This window comes from Tripterygium wilfordii, chromosome 18 (assembly GCF_013401445.1).
Source record: "Tripterygium wilfordii isolate XIE 37 chromosome 18, ASM1340144v1, whole genome shotgun sequence".
NCBI classification, from domain to species: domain Eukaryota; kingdom Viridiplantae; phylum Streptophyta; class Magnoliopsida; order Celastrales; family Celastraceae; genus Tripterygium; species Tripterygium wilfordii.
This window is the reverse complement of record NC_052249.1, coordinates 2,569,016-2,593,856: the sequence shown is the minus strand read 5'-3', so window position 1 is coordinate 2,593,856 and position 24,841 is coordinate 2,569,016. Positions and strand designations below refer to the sequence as shown.

General features: G+C 37.2%; 4 protein-coding genes across 7 annotated transcripts; all 4 read right to left on the bottom strand.

The window, feature by feature from the left end:
• Positions 1 to 26: 26 nt before the first annotated feature.
• On the bottom strand, positions 27 to 1,747 carry LOC119983378 (gibberellin 20 oxidase 1-like). Its single transcript, XM_038827063.1, has 3 exons — positions 1,233 to 1,747; positions 707 to 1,028; positions 27 to 287 (listed from the first exon to the last, which is right to left on the bottom strand). The coding sequence occupies exons 1-3, from the start codon at positions 1,745 to 1,747 to the stop codon at positions 27 to 29; spliced, it is 1,098 nt and encodes a 365-aa protein (XP_038682991.1).
• Positions 1,748 to 8,316: 6,569 nt separating this feature from the next.
• Positions 8,317 to 11,609, bottom strand: LOC119984008 (glyoxylate/hydroxypyruvate reductase HPR3-like). 3 transcript variants are annotated; one of them, XM_038827753.1, is made up of 3 exons: positions 10,946 to 11,609; positions 10,190 to 10,730; positions 8,317 to 8,653 (listed from the first exon to the last, which is right to left on the bottom strand). In XM_038827753.1, the coding sequence occupies exons 1-2, from the start codon at positions 11,438 to 11,440 to the stop codon at positions 10,206 to 10,208; spliced, it is 1,020 nt and encodes a 339-aa protein (XP_038683681.1). In that variant the 5' UTR covers positions 11,441 to 11,609; the 3' UTR covers positions 8,317 to 8,653; positions 10,190 to 10,205. The 3 variants fall into 3 exon arrangements, with proteins under 3 accessions (XP_038683681.1, XP_038683680.1, XP_038683679.1); XM_038827752.1 differs by having other exon boundaries at positions 8,320 to 8,536; XM_038827751.1 differs by lacking the exon at positions 8,317 to 8,653 and having other exon boundaries at positions 10,025 to 10,730; positions 10,946 to 11,606.
• Positions 11,610 to 11,719: 110 nt separating this feature from the next.
• On the bottom strand, positions 11,720 to 18,672 carry LOC119984007 (UTP:RNA uridylyltransferase 1). 2 transcript variants are annotated; one of them, XM_038827750.1, is made up of 7 exons: positions 17,653 to 18,672; positions 17,431 to 17,592; positions 16,685 to 17,053; positions 14,818 to 15,041; positions 14,417 to 14,480; positions 12,982 to 13,178; positions 11,720 to 12,141 (listed from the first exon to the last, which is right to left on the bottom strand). In XM_038827750.1, the coding sequence occupies exons 1-7, from the start codon at positions 18,577 to 18,579 to the stop codon at positions 11,931 to 11,933; spliced, it is 2,154 nt and encodes a 717-aa protein (XP_038683678.1). In that variant the 5' UTR covers positions 18,580 to 18,672; the 3' UTR covers positions 11,720 to 11,930. The 2 variants fall into 2 exon arrangements, with proteins under 2 accessions (XP_038683678.1, XP_038683677.1); XM_038827749.1 differs by having other exon boundaries at positions 17,431 to 18,672.
• A 1,222-nt stretch (positions 18,673 to 19,894) lies between these two features.
• Positions 19,895 to 21,256, bottom strand: LOC119984611 (probable carboxylesterase 9). The gene has a single exon (XM_038828641.1). It carries the CDS (start codon positions 21,059 to 21,061, stop codon positions 20,108 to 20,110), a length of 954 nt encoding a protein of 317 aa, XP_038684569.1. The 5' UTR covers positions 21,062 to 21,256; the 3' UTR covers positions 19,895 to 20,107.
• Positions 21,257 to 24,841: the final 3,585 nt, after the last annotated feature.

The following is a 24,841-nucleotide window of genomic DNA, read 5'->3' as shown; positions in this document are numbered from 1 at the left end:
TATGTGTCTTGGTAATTAATCAAGAATTAATTTTTGTGTTGAAGCCAGCTCGAGAAGGCTTCTAGGGTTTTCATTTCTGCTCGCTGTACTTTTTGCGTAAATTCCAGAAGATTTGCCCAAGTGAAGTCCGGATATAGCCTAGGATTTTTGTCACTCACCAAACTGGTTGGTGGTGTCACCACCTTCTCCATATTGGGGCATAGAAAGAAAGCTAGAGATTTCCTTGCTGATCTATTGTTTACAACCGCTTGGTGCAAGCAACTCTTGTAAACTCCATTTGTAAGTGCCTGGATTTAACATAAGAAAACAATTCACTCAAATGTACTTGTAGAGAGAGTTAAATATATCTCGTATAAGCAATGTTTTAAGCTGCAAAACTACTTGGCGACATCCTAACTGGTTTTATATCTCTCCGGACTTAGGGCGTAAAGAATCTCGCCCAAGATCGGGAGTTCAATTCTAGGCTAATGCAACTATTTCTAAGTGGTTTGCACTGGGTCTCGGCCCAATTAACCTCTCGGGCGGGTTTGCGCGTACCTAGCCCAACCCAAGTTTAGGCTTAGTGATTTGTTCAAAGGATATGCACCTTGAGTTGTTCTCGGTTATCAAAAAAGAGTTTTCAAGTTCCAAAATCATCATATTATTTAATAGCTAGCTAGCTATAATAGAATTATAAAGTTGGTAATTGTAAGTAACCATAATTTACCATGAATGTGTCACCGATGTTGACCACAAAAGCATGTGGATTGGGAGCTATCGAGTACCATTTCTCATCAACAAGCACTTGGAGGCCACCAACTTGGTCTTGATGAAGGATTGTAAAGGATGTTGGGTCACAATGAGGACCAGTCCCAAGAGCCAAGTCTGGCCTTTGACAAGGAGGGTAGTAACTCAACCTCATTATTGAATCATTACCTTCATAGAAATCTCTGAAAAATAATCTTCCAACTCCTAGACTCACCCCCAAAAGCTCCATGATTTGAAGTGCAAGAGCATTCATGGCTTCGCAGTATTCCTGGTATACTTTCCTGTACAATTCAAGTATTCAAACATTGTATTAGTAAATGATAATGATGTGGCATGACAGCCCGAGTTTAGGTACATATGAGATATCTAAAGGAAAATTTTATATGGTATCGTTATCGGTTACCAAAACATAAAGTAAGACTAACAGTGAGTGAGAGTGCTAGCGTGGAACGTTTAAGAAAACGTGCATTTCAAAATATTCTTACCCAAACGGTCTGAAATCTTCGCCCAAGACATTCAAGAAATACTCTTCCACACCATTTGAGAAGCGCTTATCATCAACATATCGGAGAGAAAGTGTTTCCTTCCATGGAAGCTTGGATGTGAACCGGCCAGTGAAGCTACTCCAATATCCGCAATGCTCTCCCAGCTTCCTCTGAGCTCTTTGCTTCTCAGCAAGTTCCATGCCAAAGAACAAGTCCATGTACTCATGTGCTTTCGCCACGAGTTTGGCATCAACTCCATGATTCACAACTTGAAAGAACCCGTTTCTCCTGCACGCCTTATCGATCACCTCACACGCTTTGGATACCGCGAGGGAGCCCCCGGCGAGGAAGTTTCCCATGTCCACGGAGGGTATTGCTAGTTCCGGGGGATTCAAGCAGGGTTTTTCGTGGTCCGGCCATATGAACTGTGGAGGAATATTAGTTTGGTATTGAAGAACAGATAATGGAGGTAGATTTGATTGTTGGTATAAGATTAACGCAAGTTCTTTATCCATGGGCGGCGAAGAAGTAGTAGAAACCACCACCATTGATATGGAGATCGAAGAAGTGGTCGTGGAAACTATGTTAGAATTTTTTTCAGAAGTAATATAAATTTATGTCTGTCTGTCTGTCTGATTAATTAAACAATAGGCATTAACATAAAGAGGAGAATATATGTATATATATATATATAGTAGTTTGACTGTATGTACGTACGTGTATGGGGATTATAAATTGTAGGGCAGAGAATAGCCTGAATATGTTGAAGTGGTTAGCTGCAGGGTTTGTCCGAGTGTTGCGCACTATTGGAGGCCAAGAAGAAGGCATCTGGTCATGTTTAATTTAAACTATAAATGGAGGATTCTGTATACATAAATTCTCCTATATATATATGTATGAATGAGTGAGTTGAATGACAAATGAGCCTACTACTTTGGGTCTCACATATTCTAAATCAACGGTATTGATAATCGGTGCCCTAAGGCAGCAGCGGACTTAAAAGCCAGTCACCCTGGAAAAAAAATTTTGTCCAAAATTGAACAATTTTTTTTTTAAACCTTCAGTAAAGCTTTTTGTCCACTGCGTAGCCTAATTCTTTCCCACCCTGATAAACCATTTGGCCCATTGTAGGCTTGTAGTCATTTGGTTGAGCCCAGCTTTTGCCCACCCTAGCATGTAGCATAGCCAGTCCGCTTCACCTCTCGTCTTTCTTTCCTAAGTTCTGGACAACCTAGGAAACAAACATGAGGAGTGAGCTAGGGCTTGCTACTTGCTAATTTTTTGGATGATGACATGCTAGTTGCTATCGCGTCCTAAAGTATGCTCTCTCCTCTCTTTGTGAATTTATGGTTAATCACCGATCGTGAGAACATTTATAAATTAACTTCCAATTATTACCTATCCCCACTTTATAAGTTGTTTTTTATAATACTAATTTTCGTACTTTTGAACGCAGAATTAATAAAAAAAATTCAAAAAAAATTTTGAGGGTTCTACCCTCGGACCCCCACTTGGTTTTGCCCATCAGATCTTGTGTCCGCCCTTGCTTAAGGGCACTTGTTAAGAATTTATTACATTAATATATTACAGTATGTCATGTGTGATGAACGCTCTCTTAACTAATTTTTAAAATTTAAAATACATATCTTTTTCAGATTTCGATACACATTTTTCATTTTTATCTAGTGTTTCAAGGACACTCATTATCATTTTCCATATATATATATATATATACATAAAGAGAAAGTGAGTCAAAAGAAAGGATGGAAGATTGAATGTCGAATAGCTCCACAACCACAGAAAAAAAAAACATTTGATAAGATTGAATAAGACTAACATATTCTGAGCCATATTTACCTTAACATCAAGCCACAAGACATCCCAACAACCCCGCAGGAGGATCCCCCATTTCTGTTTTCTTCATCTTTGGCTCATTCAAACAAAAAAAAAAAAAAAATTGGCCACTTCTCACTTGTATTGGATTTTTTTTTACTATCATGGTACAGAGTGAGGGAAGCAGAGAAGAAAAGGCAACTGTTGCAGATATTTTAGCAAACTGAAAAGACCTAAATGCCCACTTCAATCATCAAATGAAAGTAAGTCTATTATGGTTAGGATGTGATAGTGACCTGTAAATAAATGGTAATTAAATAATTCCAAAATTACGTGATCGATCTAGATCAAAGAACTAGTCGTTATTATTGCCTCGTGCGTTTTCAGTCATACAAGGAGGGAAAGAAACAACGATTGATTAGTCCTAAATATAGTAATATGTGTTTCTGTATTTTCTCCCTCCTGAGATTCTTGGTTATTGATGTGGGCCCTGTTTTTTTTTTATTTGGCTCTTGTTCCTTTCTATTTGGCGTCTTGTTCAATGTTTAAAAATCACACCGGTTAGTTGATTGATATGCGATGTAGCCAGTGTTTTAAAATATCGGTTGGATCGGCCAGTTCAATCAGTTCAATAGAAGATTAGAAGGGTCATCGGGACGATTTAATAAAACATCAATCAAATATCAGTTTGGTCAAATACCGGTTAAACCGATTGGTTCTTGATACGAATACCGACTGTCTGGTTTGAAAATATTCAAATTTGAGAAATTTTCAGTAAAAAATAAAAATAAAATATGAGAGTAAAAGTTGAACCTAATTGAGATTTAAATGATTATGTTGGACTTAGACTTTATAATTTATATGGTTATGTTGGACTTTCTTGTAAAGATATTTGTTAATTTGAGATTGAGTTTGATAATATTGTGTTTAATTTGAAATTGAGAGTGTTATTATTATGTTTATTATTGTATTTAGATATATTTTAGTTTATAGTATGTTTCTAATTTTTCTAATAATTTACAGATGTTTTTATAACTTATCATGAATTTTCAAAAATTAAAATTAATTAAATCAAACCAATTGGCCGGTCAAACCGGTTGCCGATGACCTAACCAACACAATTCAAAATTTGATTTTCAAAACATTGGATATAACCAGTTTTACGATTCAGTCGAGCGGCACAATGATAAGAAATTAAGAACTAACAAAAATTGTGTTGCTTTAGTGGTTAAGATTTACAATTTCTAACTTCAGTGCCCAAGTTCAATTTTAACGAATAATATTTTTAATTTTTTTTCAACCCACACAGCAAACTTCCCAAATCGAAAATTTGAAAAAATTTTACAACCTTCTGACTAATAATATTTTTAATATATTTTCTCAACCCACATAACAAACTTCCCAAATCAAAAAATTGAAAAAAATTTACAAATAAAAAAAATTCACTTGATGACTACTTTAGAAGACTTCGATTATTAGTCAAATTTTTTATTTTTATTTATCTATAGACAAAAAGGTTAATTTTAAAAATTGTTACCTAGTGTGGTATTTTGTTATTTAAAATTAAAATAATTGCTATTTTAGCCTCTTAACTTAGGTTCCTACTTCTGGATCTGTACCTTCTTCTGTTTGAATGAATTCGAATCTCTTGATTTAAGGAGGAATGACATTGTACGATGATATAAATATCATGCATGTCCTACTCCTACCAAAGTGAAAATTGTTGTGTTGTATGAGTGGGGGAGGCCAAGCTGGCCATCATTCATTCATCTTGGAACCCTAAAAACGTTGGGCTACCTTACAAAAAAGGAACTATTAATTAAGGCAACCAAGAAGATACTAATATATGTTGAAAAGGATGCAACAACTCCCATATCTCCAAGGAAAGATAGCATGCATCACCTTCTTTAATCAAAATAGAAACGTACCACCCAAGTTGTCTCTTCGCATTTCATGTCTGTCCCATACGGCTAGCTCGATCCCTATGTCGCTTAATGGGTGCCCTTACAAGAAAACTCAAGGGCGGGTTACATTCCATCCTACCATTGGCCGAGTCAGTGACGGATTCAGAAATTCCAACCATTTATATATAAAGAATGTACCACTAGGGGCATCCTATAATTGTTCTTTTCGTCTTATTGTGGGTTTTTTTAAAAGTATTTTTAGAACGTTGTTGAATAGAGACATGATTATTTTTGGCACGTTGCTACTTGCTATTGAGATTTGAGTTTTAGACTGGACAATTATTGAGTCACTATGCAATTATTGGGGGCCTAATATTTGTGTTTAAGTTTGACAATTATTTGAGTCACTATGCAATTACTGCGGCTTAAATAAAATATTGAGGTCTTGAGATTTGAATATTAGGTTGGATAGTTATTGGGGGCATTAGACGCCTTAAATAAAATATTGGAGGAATAGTATAATGTTTATATATAACATTTAAAGCAACTCAAAATATTTACGGAGAATTTGATTAGTGTTTTGAGAGTGTGATTAGTATATTATCTTGTTTGGTTAAGTTTTGGAGGATGGAATCCCAAACTCATTTCACATTCTATTCTCCTTTGTGGAGAATGACCAAGCTCACGGAAAATGGCGAGAATGGCTATTCTCCACAAAGAAGAATGAGTTTTGATATGTAAAAGACTCATTTATACTTATTATAAAATATTATTTTATTTTCTAAAAAGGAAAAAAAAAAGAATATGAAAATTTTACTATCAATACTGTCACACTCACCTCGCACTCATCTCATGCTTTCACGCCCAATAGTTCATAACAAGTGTAAAAGAGTCTTTTATATATCAAAACTCATTCTCCATTGTGAGAGGTCGTAAGGTTAACTCTCACACCCGATAGTTTCGACGTTATTTCTTTGTATTGGCCACAGACTCATGGGAGACATTGTGGAGTTAACTCTCCTTTGTGGGTTTCGATATAGTTCTCTCTGCATGGATTTTGGCCCGATCTTACCCTTCTTTGTAGGATTCGGTCTACCCAAGGTTAGAGCTGACCCAGTTATTCAATGGACATATTGAACTGAAAAAATCTCGTTTACCAAAAAAAGTATAATCATTAATAGTTTCATGTGCACAATTGGAGATGCATAAGTTCTTGTTTTGGATCTTTATTGAATCAAAAAAATTCTCGATTACCAGAAAAAATATAATCATGAATAGTTTCATGTGCACAATTAGAGAAACATAAGTTGAGTTAGTGTTGGGGTTCTTTATTGAACCGAAAAAATCTCGCACTCACCTCACACTCATCTCCTTCTCACCTCATACAATTATGAATCAAATGTCATACGCTAGTAGTTAATAAGAAAACTCTTGGATATGCTTGGACAATGTATGAATGATTTATAGGGGAATCCAAGGAGCATCTCAACATTAGTACTATAATTCCATATCTAGCCGACCATTCCAAAATGTGATAAGGAGTGCAAAGAACATGGTCAGATCATTTGATGGAAAGAAGAACCAATATGCGCGTGATTAAGTCATGATTGAACAGTGACTGAAGGCAAGGAAATCTCAACATTAGCAAACCGACAATGATTCCATAATAATAATTAATTAGAGCCGCACATTAATCTCGAAATAGATGCAATGTCATTTTCATCTCCAATCCACATAAGCAACAAGAGCAATCCAAATCAAGATCCCTATGAAACGTACTCCGATGTATATCTCGGTATCGTTTGAAATCTGGTGTCTCATTGGTGTAGTCGAGTTTGCGTTTGAAGTTCCCAAATGTAATTCATTTTTGTAGTGGCTCGAGTGTCTATGGATCTCAAATTATCTTGACTAAGTTATTAGGTAAATGAATACAATTTGGTCTATGACGTTCTTTAAAAAAAAAAACGAATCGATAACAACATCAAGACAAAAATTTATCAGCAGGAAATTCGAGTAGTCTAAAATGATATTGTCTAGTTAGAAAATGAGTATGGGAACCGATATTTACACACGAGTTTCTACTCAATGCACACAATTACTTAATAAACTCCAAATTGTTTTTTGACACACATAAAATTTTCTAAAAAACCCGTTCATTCTTTCATACATATTAATTATATAACTTTTTTTTTTGATGCCTAGGAGGGGGAAGACCCACAAAAAACAAACACAAAACTACTCTCAAGACCCATCTAGGCCAAGAGACCCCAATGATATCATCCCTGATCAACTCCACCATATCGTTAGGAGGAACCCGAATAACACGAACTCCTTGATCATAATCAAGAGCCCTGGTCGCAAAAAAACCGCACAATAATTCCGCTCTCTATATATGTGGCAAACTCGAACCTGCCAATTCTTACGCAAGAGGAAATAACACTCATCAATCATATCTCAACTACCCTTCCCCATCCATACATATCTCAACTAAAAGATTTTTAATATTAATTTCAAAATCAATTCCTCTTTACTAATCAAGGAAGAATATCCGATATTGAGAGAAGATGGAAAATAAAGAGGAGATAGGAGGCATCCTTTGTATAAAAATTTAATTAAAAAATTAGAGTTAGAAAGTTAAATTTAATTTGATTGTAGAATTGAGTAAAAAATATGGGTGCAAATGATAAATGGGTTTTATAGTAATTTCATTTAAGAATAATTTGATAAATTAAAATATTTTTAAAAAGTACATGTGTGTATTAAAATCAAAAACTCGTGTGCAAATATCGGTTGTGTCTTCAGAATTCACGTTTGTGGGCCTTCATAGTGGATAAAGAAACAATTGGGCCGACAAGCCCAATTTAGGGGAGACTGTCAAGATTTCAACTCAAGCCATACATGGGCTGTCCTCTATTTGCGATCCAGACAAATTACACATGGGCCTTATCTTGCACATCAGAAAAACAGGAAATTGGGGGCCATGAATTTCAATGCTAATTGCAGTAGTTATTGTTGTGGTGTGTGAGCCAAACAAGATAACAAGATAGAAACATCAAAACAAAACACACCACACTTAGAGCACTTGCATCAGTCTGTAAACTTATGCAAGTAGCTAAAATAGAGATCCAAAAGAAAAGATTCGAGCAAAAAGAATGCTACATCAGAATCTCTTATGAATTTGTAAAATAGAGATTCACTATTGCAATCTTTGATCGTAAAATATAATATAATATTATTCTATGAACTCTCATCTCTTCTCGCTCCTCCCACCAAAAAGGCAAAAAATTATGGGCACAAACATTTTAATGATTTTCAATGTAAACAAGTATTATTTAATGTTGTTGAGATTTATGATAGACATACAAATGCAGTTGTTGTTTAATAGAGATGTTGTAAATTGTCAAAAATAATAAATTGTATTTGAGTAGGTATAATAAAGAATTTGTTAAAAGACTCTCATGCAGCACCAGCCACTAAGACTAAATAACACCCCACAGCCATAACAACTTCACTCCTAACCATCCGCTCTTAGCCAAGACATGAATGGGTGAAAGGTATTGACTAGTCCTGTGACAGAAAATGGTAGATTCAGCCTCTTCCAAGAAGAGTTTAAAGGAGCATAAGTAATAGCTGTCTTCTCCCGTGATCAAGTTACCTAATACGATGCCAATGCTTCGATCTCTTCTGTCATTACAATCATGCATCTCAAATCTAGAATTAGAAACACCTTAAAGTTCATAATAACAAAGTGGCATACAGGAATGGAGTACATAATGTTGGTGTATTTTAAATTAAACTGAAATAATATATATTTGTTAATGCAATTATGTAGTCGATTTGTAACCTTAATTAAGCTATTAAGAATGTCAAAAAAATTATTAAGTGTCTTTTCTCAAATTCCACGGGAGACTTAAATTCACACTTTAAATAGGAGAGAATATGCACATCAGTGAATAAGGAGGAACCACTCATCAGGTTGTTGTGATGGGTTTAGATATGGATCCAACCGATGGACGCAAGAAAGTGAGGAGAGTAGGGAAGATATGAGTTTCCGATTTGGACCAGACCCATTGGATGACAAAGTGAATTTGGATTGTATGTTACACCTAATTGTGTGGGTTAATGGTGAAGCCCCGTTATGACCATTACCAGGCCATTAACGTCATGATTTATGTTGGGCCATTACAAACGTTATAATCTGTTACGCTGTAACCGCACAAGCCCATTTAGTCCACGTCCATTGAACCAGGACACTAGCCCACCTATAAACACCCTCTCTTACTAGGCAAAACACACACTTCTACCTTAGCGAGTATCCCTTCTCTCTCTCAAACAGTCTTATTACACATACTTTGGGTAGAGATGGTGTATTTGTGGGACATCGGGAGTTAACCATACAACCGAGTCAAGTTATTGTATCCAAGAGGGAACGAGGCAAGAGAATCCTATTGCACTGGTTCTAAAGAGAAATAAGAACTATAGAAGACTCAAATCTCCTAGAAGAGAACGAGATACTCGTATCTCAATCCAGCTAGGGTCTTCTTTTCATTGTAACAAGTTTTAATTGTAATATGGTTGTAGTTATTATATTCTTGTCCTCTATATATGCACTAACACATAAAAATTTGCGGAAGTGTGCCATGCACCTAAACCAAGCAATAACACTGCCGACGCAATAACAGATGCCAAAATAGATTGAATCATTTTGTGTTTTGTGGACGAACTCAAAAATGTATCTACTGTTTATGTTGTATACCAGAAAAATTAGTAAATTACAGAATTAAGTTCTAATATCTTCTACTAATGTTAAGGCTAGAATGCCTGAAAAACTATGTAAAGGCTGCTGTCAAAAGAAAGATAGGGGAAGTAAGTTTTTTTGGGAACACTGTTTTTCAGATTATCAACAAGCAAGATGGGCAAAACCCTTTTATGTACGTTTTTAATAATATATGGAACTCCTTGGTCAGAGATTCAGTTCTCCCAAGCTCTTTGGTTTGACAAATTTAACAAGGTAAAGTTTATACTGCATACACAATTAGCCATTAGTAGTCAGAGTCACGAGGAAAGTTTTCTACTACTCTGACTGACATCTTGCATCAATGACAACCAACTAAGAAATCCATGCTCACCTAGAGAGCATCTAAATTTTATTTAAAAGAAAAGGAGACGCCCTAAAGAGCATACACTATTCAACATGGTTCGAGAAATGGAGAGACTAACCTGCATATTGATCGATTCATTCAGCCATGACTGGAGAAAGCAAAGGTTTATTTGAGAAGAATGCTTCCAAGTTACCCACCACAAGTCTACACAAGTCCATGAAAGATTCAGGTGTAAAGACAGCTCGATGTGGCGAGAGTACGACATTGTCCAATTCAAGTAGCTCTTTCGGAACATCAGGCTCATTCTCAAATACATCCAAGCCAACACCTCCAATCTCCCCTTGCACCAAACATTGAACCAACTCTTTCTCATCGATAATAGCCCCACGTCCTACGTTGATAACAACACCGTCCTTCCCCAATGCCAACAATACCTGTCTATTGATTAGGTGGTGAGTTTGTTCAGTTAATCCACAACAAATGATGAGTATGTCACTGTTAGCTGCTAGTTCACAGACATCAGAAAAGAAGGGGTAGGACACAGATGCCTTCTGCTTCCTGGAGTTGTACGAGATAGAGCAACCAAATGCCTCAATCCTTTTAGCAACTTCAGAGCCAATACCTCCCAATCCAACAATCCCAACTCGCTTGCCTCCCAACTGAGAAAAACCAATTATCAGATTCTACAAACAAATTAGTAGCAGAAATTTTATTGGTTAAAATTGCCCTAGTTTTCCCAATTGATGAACAGCATCAAACAGTAGTCCTGTTTCGTCTTTATTAGCATTTCAATATATTTTATTTGTACTCTATAAATTCATTCATGCTAAAATGAACTGAGATCGAGAGAGAGTAATCAAATTAAGATCATGACCTTGGAACCGAGACGGAAATCTCCCTCTTTAGCCCAGAGCCCTCTTCTCACATACCGATCAGCAGCGGATATTTTCCTAAGAACGGCAATCAACAACCCAATCGCTGCATCTGCACCATCATCGGAGAACACAGAGCCAGCATTAGTAACGGCTATTCCGTGCCGCCAGCATGCCGACAGGTCGATGTGGTTAATTCCAGCACTGGCAGTAACGACGAGGCGCAAGGACGGCAGCTGGCGGATGAGCTCCTCGTTGACCGGGGAGTAACCGGAGCAGAGGATGGCTTGGACGGAGTGAGCATAAGTGGAGAGGAATTGGTGCAGAGGGAGCGGAGACTCCCAGGCTTTCAAAAAGTTGAATTTGGGAGAGGAAAAAGAATGTTCACCGATAACAGTGAGGACTGGTGGGGGTTTGAGCACTAGTACTTGCGGGAGCTGTTGGGATTTGCGATGATCAAGTTGAATTTCAGTGTCCATGATTTGCGATTTGGTCATCTTCCCGAGCACTGGCCATCAGAGGTGCGTGGAATGTAGGTATGGGCCATGATTCAATCTGACAATCGTTCTTCTTTCTAAGCGTTTAACAGCCTTGTATACGAAAATTATTTACCTTTCCTTTTACATCAACCCTAAAAAGGTGACTTTTTTTCCTTGGCCATGAAGCAGACTTGATCGAAACGAGTTTATCATGGATGCAAACAGAGATCCTAAGTCACAAAATTGTGTCGACAAAATAAGAGCTTCTGCTGGCTACGACATCCTAATCTTAAGCGGTTTAATAATTCAGTTTAATAATTATACCATGGAAATTCCTTGCACCATCTTCCACAAACCAGTTATTCTTACAATTGGAGAGTGACAACCCTAAACCCAAAATACAAATGGGAGCATCAGGACCAGGAAAGGGAAGAAGATAAACAACAAGAGACTTTACAATTGACCATAAGTTAGCCATAATTAAGTACCATCTATGACTGAAAAAGATTCAGCAAGGAACATATGGCTCAAACAGTTTTTCACAAGGATTTGGATCATACTGCATAATTTCGGCAGCACGTTCAAATTCCTCCCTCAGAATTCTTATGCTGTACTTATCAACGACTCGGCCAAGGTCATGAGATATTTCAAAGGGATCTTCTATACATATCAAGTGCCGATCATTCCCAATCCTTCTTGTCCAGTCTTTCTCATGCTTGCTGTACCAATAAAAATATGTAAGAACAGTCAGTCAACTGCAAAAGGGTGTTACTGGGTTTTAATCAAATGTGCCATGTCAAAAGAAATATATTCAGCCTCCAGTCAAATCCTAAATAAAAATCTAAATGGAGTAACAAATGTTGGATAAAATAATAAAATCTTTAATCCGTACAAATCCCTAAAATTATCCAACACAAGGCAAATTGTGGTATAGGACTCCTGTTAGCTACCTAACATCGAAGCAAACCAATGTGGTCCAAGTCCTTTCTCCATCAAAATAAGTATTCGTTCATATATTCTCAGCAAGAGTTCGGTGTTTATATTATTAATGCTCAATATGGACAATGAATGGCAATGGTGTGGGCCTCCCAACAAGGGTCCAATCCAAGTTTCACTCGTCCGGGGGTTTGACTACAGCTCGCCGAGCAGATCATGAGCTTAGCTCGATCTGAGCTAAGCCAGCCTTAAAAACCCTGTTTGCACTTTGCACAGCTAAGCAGGGCCAAATAGAACTTGGTTTGACACAGCATGGTTCATTCTCATACAAAAAGTAATGAGCTAATATCTGAGTCCTTGATAATAGGAAAAGAAATTTGTGCACCTTAAAAGTGTGAAATATTACCGTCAACAGCGTTTGTATATATCTTCCACTATCAAATACAGCAAGTTTTGGTGTAAACCCAAATTTGTAATGTCTAGAAATAGATCGTAGTCTTAATGCATCCAAAAAGTATTGCAATTTTTTTCCTTGTAATAAGTAACTTGCATAAAATACTAGTATTGCACAATGAGTCAATGAGCATAAAAAAGTATCAATCATGTGAAATAATGTAACCCACCTTATTACACTACCTTGGCGAACAGATATAACAGTATTTGCATAGTCATGATGATATGCCCAATAATTGAAGAACGCCCACACCAGTTGAGCTATAGTTTCCTTGTTGCGGGATCCAAAGCCGCTAAGTTTTTCAACTTGATCAAAGAAAGTACACTCAATGTCATCTACAGTCACGGAATATGTTGCCTCCATTTCCTGCATAAAAAAAACAATCTGAGGAATGAAACAGTAAAATGTACTGTTAACATTCAACTTGAATCTTCCAAGAAAGACATGTACAAGAAACAGCATTTTGACCAATAAAAAGGAATTCATCTACAAGAAATTAAGGTATGGTTATCTGCTAATTTAAAACGATTAACCCCCACATCATCTATCTATTCATGTTTTAAAAAAAATATACATTTACATGGTCAACAAGGGCCTAATACTTAAGCACATAAGAGATTACGAACTTGTACAACTTAAAAATCACATAGACGGCCAAGAAGAGCATAAGTTCACAAAATGCGAAAATTTATTTTCAATAACCATACCTCAGAGGGCAATTGATAAGGACAAGTACGAATGAACAGTAATTGCATAGACACTACATGCGTGAACAGTATATTCAGCTTTTAAGAGATTATTGAGGGTTGAGAACCAGATCTTAGAAGAGGCAAACCTAAGTTCAAACGTAGGGCTCCTCGGGTTTGGTTGCATCACGCAAACCATGAAATTTTCTGCAATTAGTTATTTTGTATTATTCATCATTAATCAATAAAATGTTCCATCCTTATTTATATAGGCTTATATGCCTAATAGGGTTTGGATGCAAATTAACCCAAAAAAACATAATAAACCATATTAAAACCCATAAACAAAACAACTTTCGTGCACAAGTCTCCCACAATGGGCGAGATCGGGGACATGCAGAATGTCACCACTAGGCCTCATGTTCACATGTAAAGGTAAACAACTCTCGTGCGCAAGGCTCCAGTAGTCGTGCACAAGGCTCCAGTAGTGGGCGTGTCGGAGACATGCAGGATATACGCAGACTTTACCCCTACATAATATGTGGATAGAGAATGTATCCAGAAATTGAACCCATTACCTCTAGGTTACACCCTTGAAACTCTACCACTGAACCACATATAATAAAACCCATCTACTAAAAAAATAACATATAATAAATTGACAAGGCCCAAACTAAATTATGCAAGCTGCCAGATATTTTCCACACCATCTAACATATGCCAAATCAAAGTTTGGGCCTTAGAAGCATTCCTTCCATGCCTTTTGTAAACTGTGATAAGTTGCAGCCACTATTTCTATCAGCAACTACTCAGTTAATGGGACATGGTAGTGACACATACAGGACGGATTTCCAAAGTACGCCAGTGCCTATGCAGACCACATAGCTTCAAAGTTGGAAGAAAAACAGAAATATATACCTGTAAGCATGGGAGGACCGCAGGTCTACGCAGCTGTAAGAAATGTATGCACATCAAAACATACCTGGAAAGAAAAAAAATGAAACCACAAATTCAATCACGGCAAATAAGAGTCTCAAGGAATTTTCATAATAGAAATACTCATCAGTCTGATTTTGAACGAAATGTAAGTCACATGAAGATCCTAGCCATTATGTTTCAGTTTTTCTTCCTTTCCTATGGGAGTGCAGCTCCTACTCTTGTTGTCTTACGTACACTGCTTTCTTTTTTAGTTTCTTTTTCTTCGTCATCATATTCAAATAACGAGGATAATAATAGATATATGGCCAAAAGTGGTATCTTCTCTAATTTATCCCCACATAATATTGGGAGACATAAAAAACCTGAGGGCGGTCACTCACGCATAGCTAGAGAGGGTTCCTTGGTAAGTTTCATTAACACCTCTTGACTTGGCCCAATGTTTAACGATGTAAGCCAACTGCCGTAATCTATCATCAATGCTTGCGTAATCGCGAAGAAGCTTAGTATTCACGACAGCCAAAACATTGTTTACACAGATGTCGCAGGATATTCCAGTTTCTGGATCCATAAGCTTCACTATGGGCACCCTAGCACGTGTCAATGCCTGTAAGAAAATTATAAAACAAAATAAAATATAAGGTCTTGAGAAAAATGAATAAGTAATTTAGAAACCCTGAGATATTGACTTCCTGAGAAAGAAAATTCAATTCCAAAAATATAAAGAACCATATCAAGAGATACATGACAAAAAGTACACCAACAGATAAAGCAAATCCACAAGATGCCTCAAATCAGGTGATGACCTGAAATCAACAAACAGGAAGGAACATGATCCTGATTGTGGCAAAAAAATGGAATGGCAGTTAAAAGCAAGCAACAAAAACAACGCCTTGTACACAAGGCTCTCAAAGAGGAAGAGGATAATAAAAAAGGAAAGATCGACACACCCTTATCCTCGCAGTACAGAGAGGTCATTTCCATGGTTTGAATCTGTGACAGAGTTTGCAGAGAAGCAACTCCACAACTACACCAACGTTCCCCCTTTACTTGCACTTTAATAGTTTAATTTCCCTTTAGTTGCTTTAAAAATCAGACAATTAGCTTCTTTTGATGGGAGTAAACTGTCAACTATGTTCAACTATTAACCCTGTCAACTATATTCAAAAATTTCTCTACCTAGTCACCAAAAGTTTTAATTTTCTCACCCTTGGTCACTCTAGCACCGGAAAATCCTATGTGGCAGCAAGTGTTCACATGGCATTTAATATTCATTTTTAGCTTTACAAATAATGTGCGACGGGGATAAACATAACACCCTTTTAACGTTAATTTATCATAAATTAAACCATCTCATCAGCTTAAGAAAAAACTGATCAGCACACATCATCTCCTCATTTACACATCTCCCTCCTTTTCCCAGAATTTTTACAAGAGTGATTTGTCATGGAGTAAACTGTCATTTTCCTGAAGTTGACAAAAATATCTCCTAATCAGAATCAACAGGAAACCAATTTACCAGATTGGTTCATCACTTCGAGGACACACATACAGATCTGGTTCGCTACAAAGTTTGCCAAACAAAAGACTACGAGAAGCGAATTAGCATGAACAATTGGGCTGATCGGATCAAAGAGACAGATAATAGACAATTGGGCCACTTATGAGGGAGAGTGTGGCGGAGGTGATTCTTGGACAGAGGGGTCACGGGCCATTGTGAGGCGAAAGAAGATTGAGCCTGTCAGCATATGTATAAATGATGTGAAAGTGAAACACCCCAACCCAACAAGTTAACTTATTGGGTTGAATGGCAAAGTAACTTATCTTAACATGCTATCAGAGTCAGAAGCCTTGGGTTCAAACCTTAGCTTCTGCAATTTAGAGCACCATTTGTTGTTGCCCCAAGAGTGGGCCTTTGTGAAAGTAGCCCAAGTGTTGGGCCTCTTTTGTTGTGCACTTATTGGGCTGTCGGATTGTCTAGCCCACACGTGAGGGGAGGGTTAGAATATGATATAAATGATGTGAAATGCTCCATAACAGAGCCCATGAAGGATGCAATTCCAGCCTTGACCATACGGTGTCAATGAGAATGATGTCCTGGATGATCAGAATGAGTGGTGAGGTTTAGAAGGTTGAGAGGAAGCAAGATAAGGGTGAGACCTACAGAGATGTCAAAAACAAACAAATACAATCCAAAGTTGCTATAAGATTAGCCAGAGTTGGAAACAAAAAAAACACTGTAAGATTTACCTGCACGTTCTGGAGATTATCTGATTGTAAGATATCAGCCAATTTTAGCAGGACCTCAGACTTGATAGTATCTGCATCTTCCATTGCAAGGCAAACATCAATATCACTTTTCAACACCCCAAATGAGTTGGCACATGATCCATATAGGTACAATTGAGCTTGAGGCCATTCTTTATAAACTAATTTCTCTAACAACGTTAACAGTTGCTTCTGCTTTGCCTTTTCTTCCTCGGGTGGTATCAGAGACTTGTAAATTAAAAGAAAATGAGCATTTAACCCGTCAATATCTCTGCGACAAACCATCTGCCTTCGAAGTATTCTCATTCTTTGGCTAAGAATATATTTTCCACGGGTATCTGATCTGGAATCCTAATAGTAAAAATCACAAGTTATAACTAGCTTTTAGTAGTGCTTGCCATGATAACATATCTTTGAGCACATATCCAGGAAGAAAATTGTAATGCTATGAGTGACCTAGTAGCAAATACTGATAATAATTTCAGCAAAAAGAATGTTCCTAACTTATGGAAGAAGTGGAGAGCATTTAAGTCATTGAAGATAAGCGAAACCTTAAAAGCAAATACTCTATTGCAAACAATTGAACATCATCGGATCTTTTAAAACCTTGTAGTCAAATTCAATTCATATTTTGCCACCCTGGTCATGTACGAACAAATTTATATGTAAGGAAACAAAAAAAACTGGACCCAATCATGACATAAGAGTGGAAGGCATAAAATGTAAACCTTCTCGCGTGAGTTGCGATGTTGCTTCTTTCCAATCTTGTCGTTTGATACATCCTCAACCAATAAAGAATCAACAAGCTGCTCACTTAAATCATCCAATTCATGGTCACCATCATCCCTAGTGTTGCTACCTCGGTTCCCATCTTCAACAACCTCTTTATGAAATGTTCTTCCAGCAGGAGGGCCAGGGAGATTAAGCTGGCCAATTAGACCCACTTCATGCGACACATTGCTCAGAATTTTACTAGCATAAGCTCTTCTGTTGCTCAATTCACCATAGTTGTCCTTTTCCTTGCTCATATTGTGCTTAAATTCTCTTGTTCCACTCCCAGATTCCCGATTCCCTTCACCTCTGGGCTTGCTTGAAAACCCTGGTGGAGGCATTGACCTATAATTTCCACCACCGTGCTGCTGTCTCGCCCAATCGCCTTCTTTCCGCTGGTAAGGCAAATCAAGATTGCCATGTCTCATGGCATTTGTATTATGAGTGGAACTAGAATTTGTTCGTGAGTTGAATTGTCTATTCCTATTCCTATCCGATCCACTATCACCACCATAGCTTCTAAACTTGGAGTCATGGACAGAATTTCCGTTCCGTTCACTTCCATCGGTTTGCACACGAGAGGGAAACACAGGCTTCTGCTCTGGCAGTTGCAGTAGCTTCTGTTGTTGTTCATGCTCGGGTTGCTTATGCTGAGAATAACTATGAATCGTACTGTTTCCCAAAAGCCCTAATCTTTGCAAATCATTGACTTCTTGACTTCCAGGAAAATTATTTCCAGGCAAAGGGGATTGGGGAAACCCTAGAAAATTTGGAGAAAAAGGAGGTGAAAAATTGTGAGGCCATGGAGAATGGGGAAGATCGCGACCATCGGATGGCCAAGAGGGAAGGAACGGGATGGTGGGGCCAACGGCCGCAACAGCAGGATCAAGTACAACGGATTGCTGTTGCTGTTGCTGCTGCTGACGATGATGATGATGAGGTAATAGAGTGGTGAAAGGCGTAGCTACAGAGGGTAATGGAGGGGCAGATGATTGCTGTGGTGGTGTTTGGGGTTGGTGTTGTTGCTTGTGGAGTAAAGAAAGGAGGAATTCGCCACCGTCAGAGGTCCCCGGCGGCGGAGCCTTGTCAGTTCCACCGCCGTCCATGACAGTGGGTTTTCGAAGGCGTTTATTAGCCGCAATGAGAAACTGGGAGTTGGTAACCACTGAAAGGTCCTTCTGTCGAAAGACTTGTAGCTAATCGGATTTATTAAGTTTAAATTGACACAAAATGCAATATATCGGAATGTAATTTATTAAATTTCGGATAAATATAATTTTTCGTCCATAAATTATACATAGTTTCATTTTTGTTCCTATACTATTTTTCTTCTCAATTTCGTCCCTCAACCATTAGAAAGGAGTATCACTTCCATCGTTCAAATGAGAAAAAACTCTAAATAAAGTCACTTTAGCATGTAAGAACAACTAGATAGTTGTACAAAAATCATATCAGAATAATAAAAAAAAGACATCCAAAATAATCTCTACTAATGCCAATAGCCTCATAACAACAAGTTCAACACTGAATAAGACATCCAAGAACTAGCAGCCCTCCTCCTGCTCAGACTTTATGCATGCAAATGGTTGTTGTAGATTCCGATGATGATCCCCCAGCAATGCCCTTCTCATAGGATCATGTAATAGTCTAACACTACATTCCCTCTGAAACTCAACTTTCTTACAATGATTTTATAACAAATTCGCAATTCGTATTTCATGACAGTTTCTTGGCGGACAACATTCCGATAAGAGTGTTCAATAACATGGAATCGATTAGAGTTCCATTCTCGAGCAACCAGCCCATGAAGCTTTACTCAAGTCTTTGGAATGCAGATGAATGGGCAACCAAAGGGGCCTAGGGAAGACAGACTGGACCAATGCACGTTTCACTGCTTCCTACAAAAATTTTCAGGGCCAATGTTTTTTTTGGTCACAATCGGGTTCTTCTTGTGACTCCAAATCCTCATATGCTTGCAAGACAGTACATGGCAGGAACAGGGGCTTGATTCCAAGGACCGAAACAAGAGCCAATGGATGCAACATAAATACATGATATTCGACTACTACAACGACTTCAAATGATTCTCTGAAGGCCTCCCAAATGAATGCAAGCGATCAAGATTTCTCTAGCTATACAAACTAGAGAACATGATCACCTTGGACATTTGATTCGTTGATTCTTTCTCGTGGTAAAAAAATCATCATATTATCCAATAAATTTGTTATCTTTTAATTATCATATGAAAGTAATTCCTAGGAACTCTTATACATAAATTATACCATCCTGACTGTGTTGGATCGAAATCCAAACAGGGTTATCACAGCAATGAATTGTATTGGCAGTATACATGAGTAGGCAAGCAGTTTCAGCAAAAACAAAGGTTACATTTGAACACAAAAAACCTACTCATACAAAAATAGTTATGCATAGACCAATAATTTTATTCTTTTTTTTGACCGAGTGGTGTATGAGCATGTCCATAGAACAATGAAAATACTCATAACTGATTCGAACTCCCAACATCCGCCTTAAACTTAGAGATATAATGACTTGAGCTATTGCTACGTGTTTACAATATTTTATTCATCACCCAACTCCAAACAAGAAACAAAATCAAAAGTAGTGACGGATTTAATTAAGAATAAATTCTTTCACCATTTGTAATAGAGCAGCAGCCCATCGTTTGTCCACAAGTTCAATCCTATGAAACCCCATATCATCGAATTGAGCATCCACTTTCACTCCACTCATCATCAACATTTCCACAAAACTCTGCTGCCGATCGATCAACGGGTCCTTACTAAATCCAATCACCAAACACCTCTGTAACAACCTGAGCTTACTCTTGTGCGGCCCATCCACCGTAGGATTACAATATGGACTGTCCCGATCCGCTCCTTTCGGCAACGCCAACTCCCAAATCAAGTCCAGCACCGGCAACGGCATCATCTGATCCGTCGCGAATTTCAACTCCGATTTCGTCCTCTGTTTCCCGCCAAACAATGGTTGGTTCATTATAAGGCCAACAATCTTCAACGGCTTCAAATCCATGTCATTAACCCTCAACGCGACGTTAAACACAATGTTCCCTCCACTGCCAGATCCGTGAAGGTAACATCTAGAAAAATCTCCATACTCTTTCAACCATCTCTCTCCATTGGGATCCAATGCCTGTTGTTTCACCCACAGAACCGCCTCCACCGCGTCATCGTACTGCGTCGGGATCCTATGCTCTGGCGCAAGGCGACAATTCGGGACAATGATTATTGCAGGAATTTCACAGGCGTGGCGGGTACACGTCACATAGGCTGCGACATTGGCGGCGTCGAAGAGAATCCAAGAAGATCCATGTAAGTAGAAAACGATTGGGAGGCGTGTGGTGGTGGTGGAATTAGAGCGGAGGACGACAGTAGGTATAAAGATGCGGAGGAATGTGTTGTTTATGGTGCAGTCTTTGGTGGCAATTGGGTCACCTGGTGCGGGTTCGGGGTTGGCGTCTTTGTTTGGGAATTTGGCGAGTCGAGACAATGTGCCGTCCTCGTTGAGCTTGATGTTTAGGTGCGCGAAGGGGTCGAACTTCGACATACCAAACGCACCGTCTAATGTAAACAAAAACTGATTTGAGAGTTTTATTTAAGTTTTGTTTTGGTGATGGGAGAGTTTTAAGTTTTAATTTATATTTGTGTTTGTATGCTGACTTTTTCTTTGAGAAATTTATGAAGAATTTAGTTGGAGAGTTTGAGCACAAATTTTTTAGGATCTTGACCACCCTCATCCTCACAATGTTTCCGGAAAGCAAGCGTAAACAGAGTAGCTAAGTTGCAATTTAATAAAAATTCTTATTTCTTAATTGACATTTTATTGATGTAAAATGGAGCTTTGTCACAGCTGTCTAGTACAATGGGGCTTTGTCACTGCATTTTATAATTATTTAAATTTAATGTCAATTGACTCGATTTTCCAAGATGACAGAGACATTTGTGAAACGAAAATGACACGTAGTCCAAGGGAACCCAACATGTTTATTCCACTCTTTTATCCTAGAAATGATTATCCAAAATTTATTATTTTAATATAAATTCCATTTTTTTAAAACACATTCTAGAATTCATTATTTTAGTTCTGAATCCATTGTTTTTGAAATTCCATTGAAAAAAACAGTGGAATTAAGATCCACCCAATAAAACTCATCGACAATGAATCTTGTTAGAAAGAGTTTCATGCGCTGATTCTGAATATGTAAATTTTTTTAAAAAATCTAATATGTATTTTGAGAGTTGAAACGTTTTAAAATTTCGTTTAAGAGACTTTGACTATCTTAAGCTATCAAAAGTTGGGCTATATAGCACTGTTGTATGTGAAGATGTAGCTAATAGATAAAAAAAAATGTGGATGAAATAGAGGAATGCATTCGATTTTTTATGCCATCTATTCATTTAAGGTTAAAGAGAACATTCAATAGGTCACCTATACCTCCCATAATAATATATGGTTTTGAGTGTTGGGCTATTGAGATACAATATATCAAAAAAAAAAAAACATATAGCAAAAATGTGAATGTTTCATTGGATGTGTGGCTACATGAAGAAACTTCATTGGGTGTGTAGCTACACGACAAAATATAATACAAGAAATAAGATATTAGATTTAATATTGGAGTAACACTAATTGAAAATAAGTTGCTAGAAAACTGTTTAGGATGGTTTGAGCATGTATAACATAAAGATATTGGTGTCGCGATGCAAAAAATTGAGAAATTTTATATATGAGAGTAGGGGCAATCAGTTATCAATGGTTATTTCAAAGAAATACGTAATTTTTTTAAAAAATAATCGATCACTTCGATTGTCAATCGGTTTGGCTATATCGATAATATTTTACAACCTTATATGAGAGAGTATGAAGCGAAAAAGAATACCCTAAGAAATGACTAGAAATAGTTATAAAAGATATAATATTCAATAGGAGTTGATGAAATTATGATCATAGATGAAAATAAATAGTGGAAACAAATACACGTAGTAGATTCCCGTTGATTTTCTTATAAATTCATGTAACCGACCCTAAATTTTTTGGATAAAAACTCGAATGATAATGGTGAATCTAGTACGTGCCACATTATTTACTTTTTATCATAGATAATACCCACAAGAAGTTAAAATTCAAACTTCAAAGGAAATACATAAGATACCAAACAAAATCAACTCCATAGGTTGTATCACAAAAACTATAATTAGTCAAGCAAATCTACAACTTCTCACATCTCTCTGTCATGACTTTTTCATTGCAGGCACCCCACACAACATCAAGCACACTGAAAGTCTGGAATGGCCAATGGAGAATTTACTAGGAAAAATTGGCAAAGGCTAAAACTGAACTCAGAAAAGTCATTGGCATGGCAAGGATGGAGTAGTTGAAGAGTATCATCACAAAGCTCCCTTACCTACAAGCAATTATAAAAGAAACTTTACGGTTGCACCCGCCAATCCCACGTCTTGTACTCTTGTTCCTCCTAAAGCCGAGCCGATGTAGAGATCTGTGGCCTTCAAGCCGCCTAAAACTAAAGTTCACATATATTAGTCAATGTATGGGCGATGGGCCAGATGTATGCGGCAAAAAGTTGTGATCCAAACAAATTTGTAGTTTTAAAAATGTAATACCATTAAATTTTTCAAGTAATTTTGTAATTTAAAACGTGGAATAGTGTACACTTAATAACAAGGGATTAACAAGTTATAGTAGGATTAAAGTTGAGATTAAGAGCTAAGAAAATTTGATAGTCGTGCATGTTTTGGGGTATTTGTAATTTATATTAAATGTATGGTAAAGTTAATTATTTAGTTAGTGCATGGTATTTCATGAGAAAACAAATAAGTTTTGGTTGGGATAGTGAAATTCATTGTGGTAATTTCTTGCAAAGAAGGGAGGTCGCATGTTCAATTCTTATGCTCTCAGTCTTGACGTTATTTCTTGCACGGGTTTCTGTCCGATCTTTCTTGTAACCAGCGTGGAGCAAGTTGAGTTGGCGGCCTGAGTTTAGAGCAGGCTTAGCTGTTTGGTGGGTATGTTGAATGGAAGAATTCTCGGTTACTAAAAAATGTTATTCACCAAAATTGTTAATAACATCAAAAATAAAATTTGAATTATGGGTGCATGGGAATGTACATTTCTTGTAAAATATATATTGAATATAGTATTCTCCATTCTTTTTCAATATATTAAGTAGATAGTAGAGTATGTCAAACTTAAAATTCTTACATGAAAAGATGAAACCTAACCAATTTTATGGAAAATTCAAACTTGAGACCTATATGATACCGCATAATGAGAGCCATCTGAACTAGCCACTCGTGGTTTTCAACTCTACTAATGTGGTTGCACAAATAATTGGATTGGATTTCATAATTTTATTTCCTATTCACCATTTGTTAACATTAATCCTTGCTTAACTTATAAGGTAAGGCAAGGACATAACAAAGATTTTCCACATAAATGAAAAACAAAAAGAAAAAAGAAAAAGCACCCATCGGAGTTCGGAGACATAATTGAAGTTAACAACCCCTAAGAGCACTTGCAATGGTGTTATTTTGTCTGGGCCAACAAATATGTATGGGGTTTTGTGTTTTGCTGATGTGGTTGTATTGGGTTTTGTGTTTTGCTGATGTGGCTATATTGGGAGATGTGTTTTATATTAAAAGATTGTGTTGTAGTGTAGTTTTATTGGGGACAACATGGAGGGAATGGGAATTTGTTGGCCACCATGTTGGGTGGGAAGGAAAATGTATATGAATTTGTGTTTTGTTGATGTGGTTATATTGGAAGATGTGTTTTGTTAATATTATTGTATTGAGAGACGTGTTTGCTTTGACTTTTTATGTAATAGAAGTGGGACCCAATATAGATTTTTGATGGGTTAGCAAATTAAGACTATTGCAGTTGCTCTAAAGGTTTTGTTTTTTGACTGGGCAACCAAAACGAAGGCCTATTAGAGCAACTTCAGTGGTGTAAATTTGCTGGGCCAGCAAAAATTTATATTGGGTCCCACTTCTATTACATAAAAAGTCAAGGCAAACACGTCTCTCAATACAATCACACCAACAAAACACATCTCCCAATATAACCACACCAACAAAACACATATTCCTATACATTTTCCTTCCCACCCAACATAGTGGCCAACAAATTCCCATTCCCTTCATGTTGTCCCCAATAAAACTACACCAAAACACAATCTTTCAATATAAAACACATCTCCCAATATAGCCACATCAGCAAAACACAAAACCCAATACAGCCACATCAGCAAAACACAAAACCCCATACATATTTGTTGGCCCAGACAAAATAACACCATTGCAAGTGCTC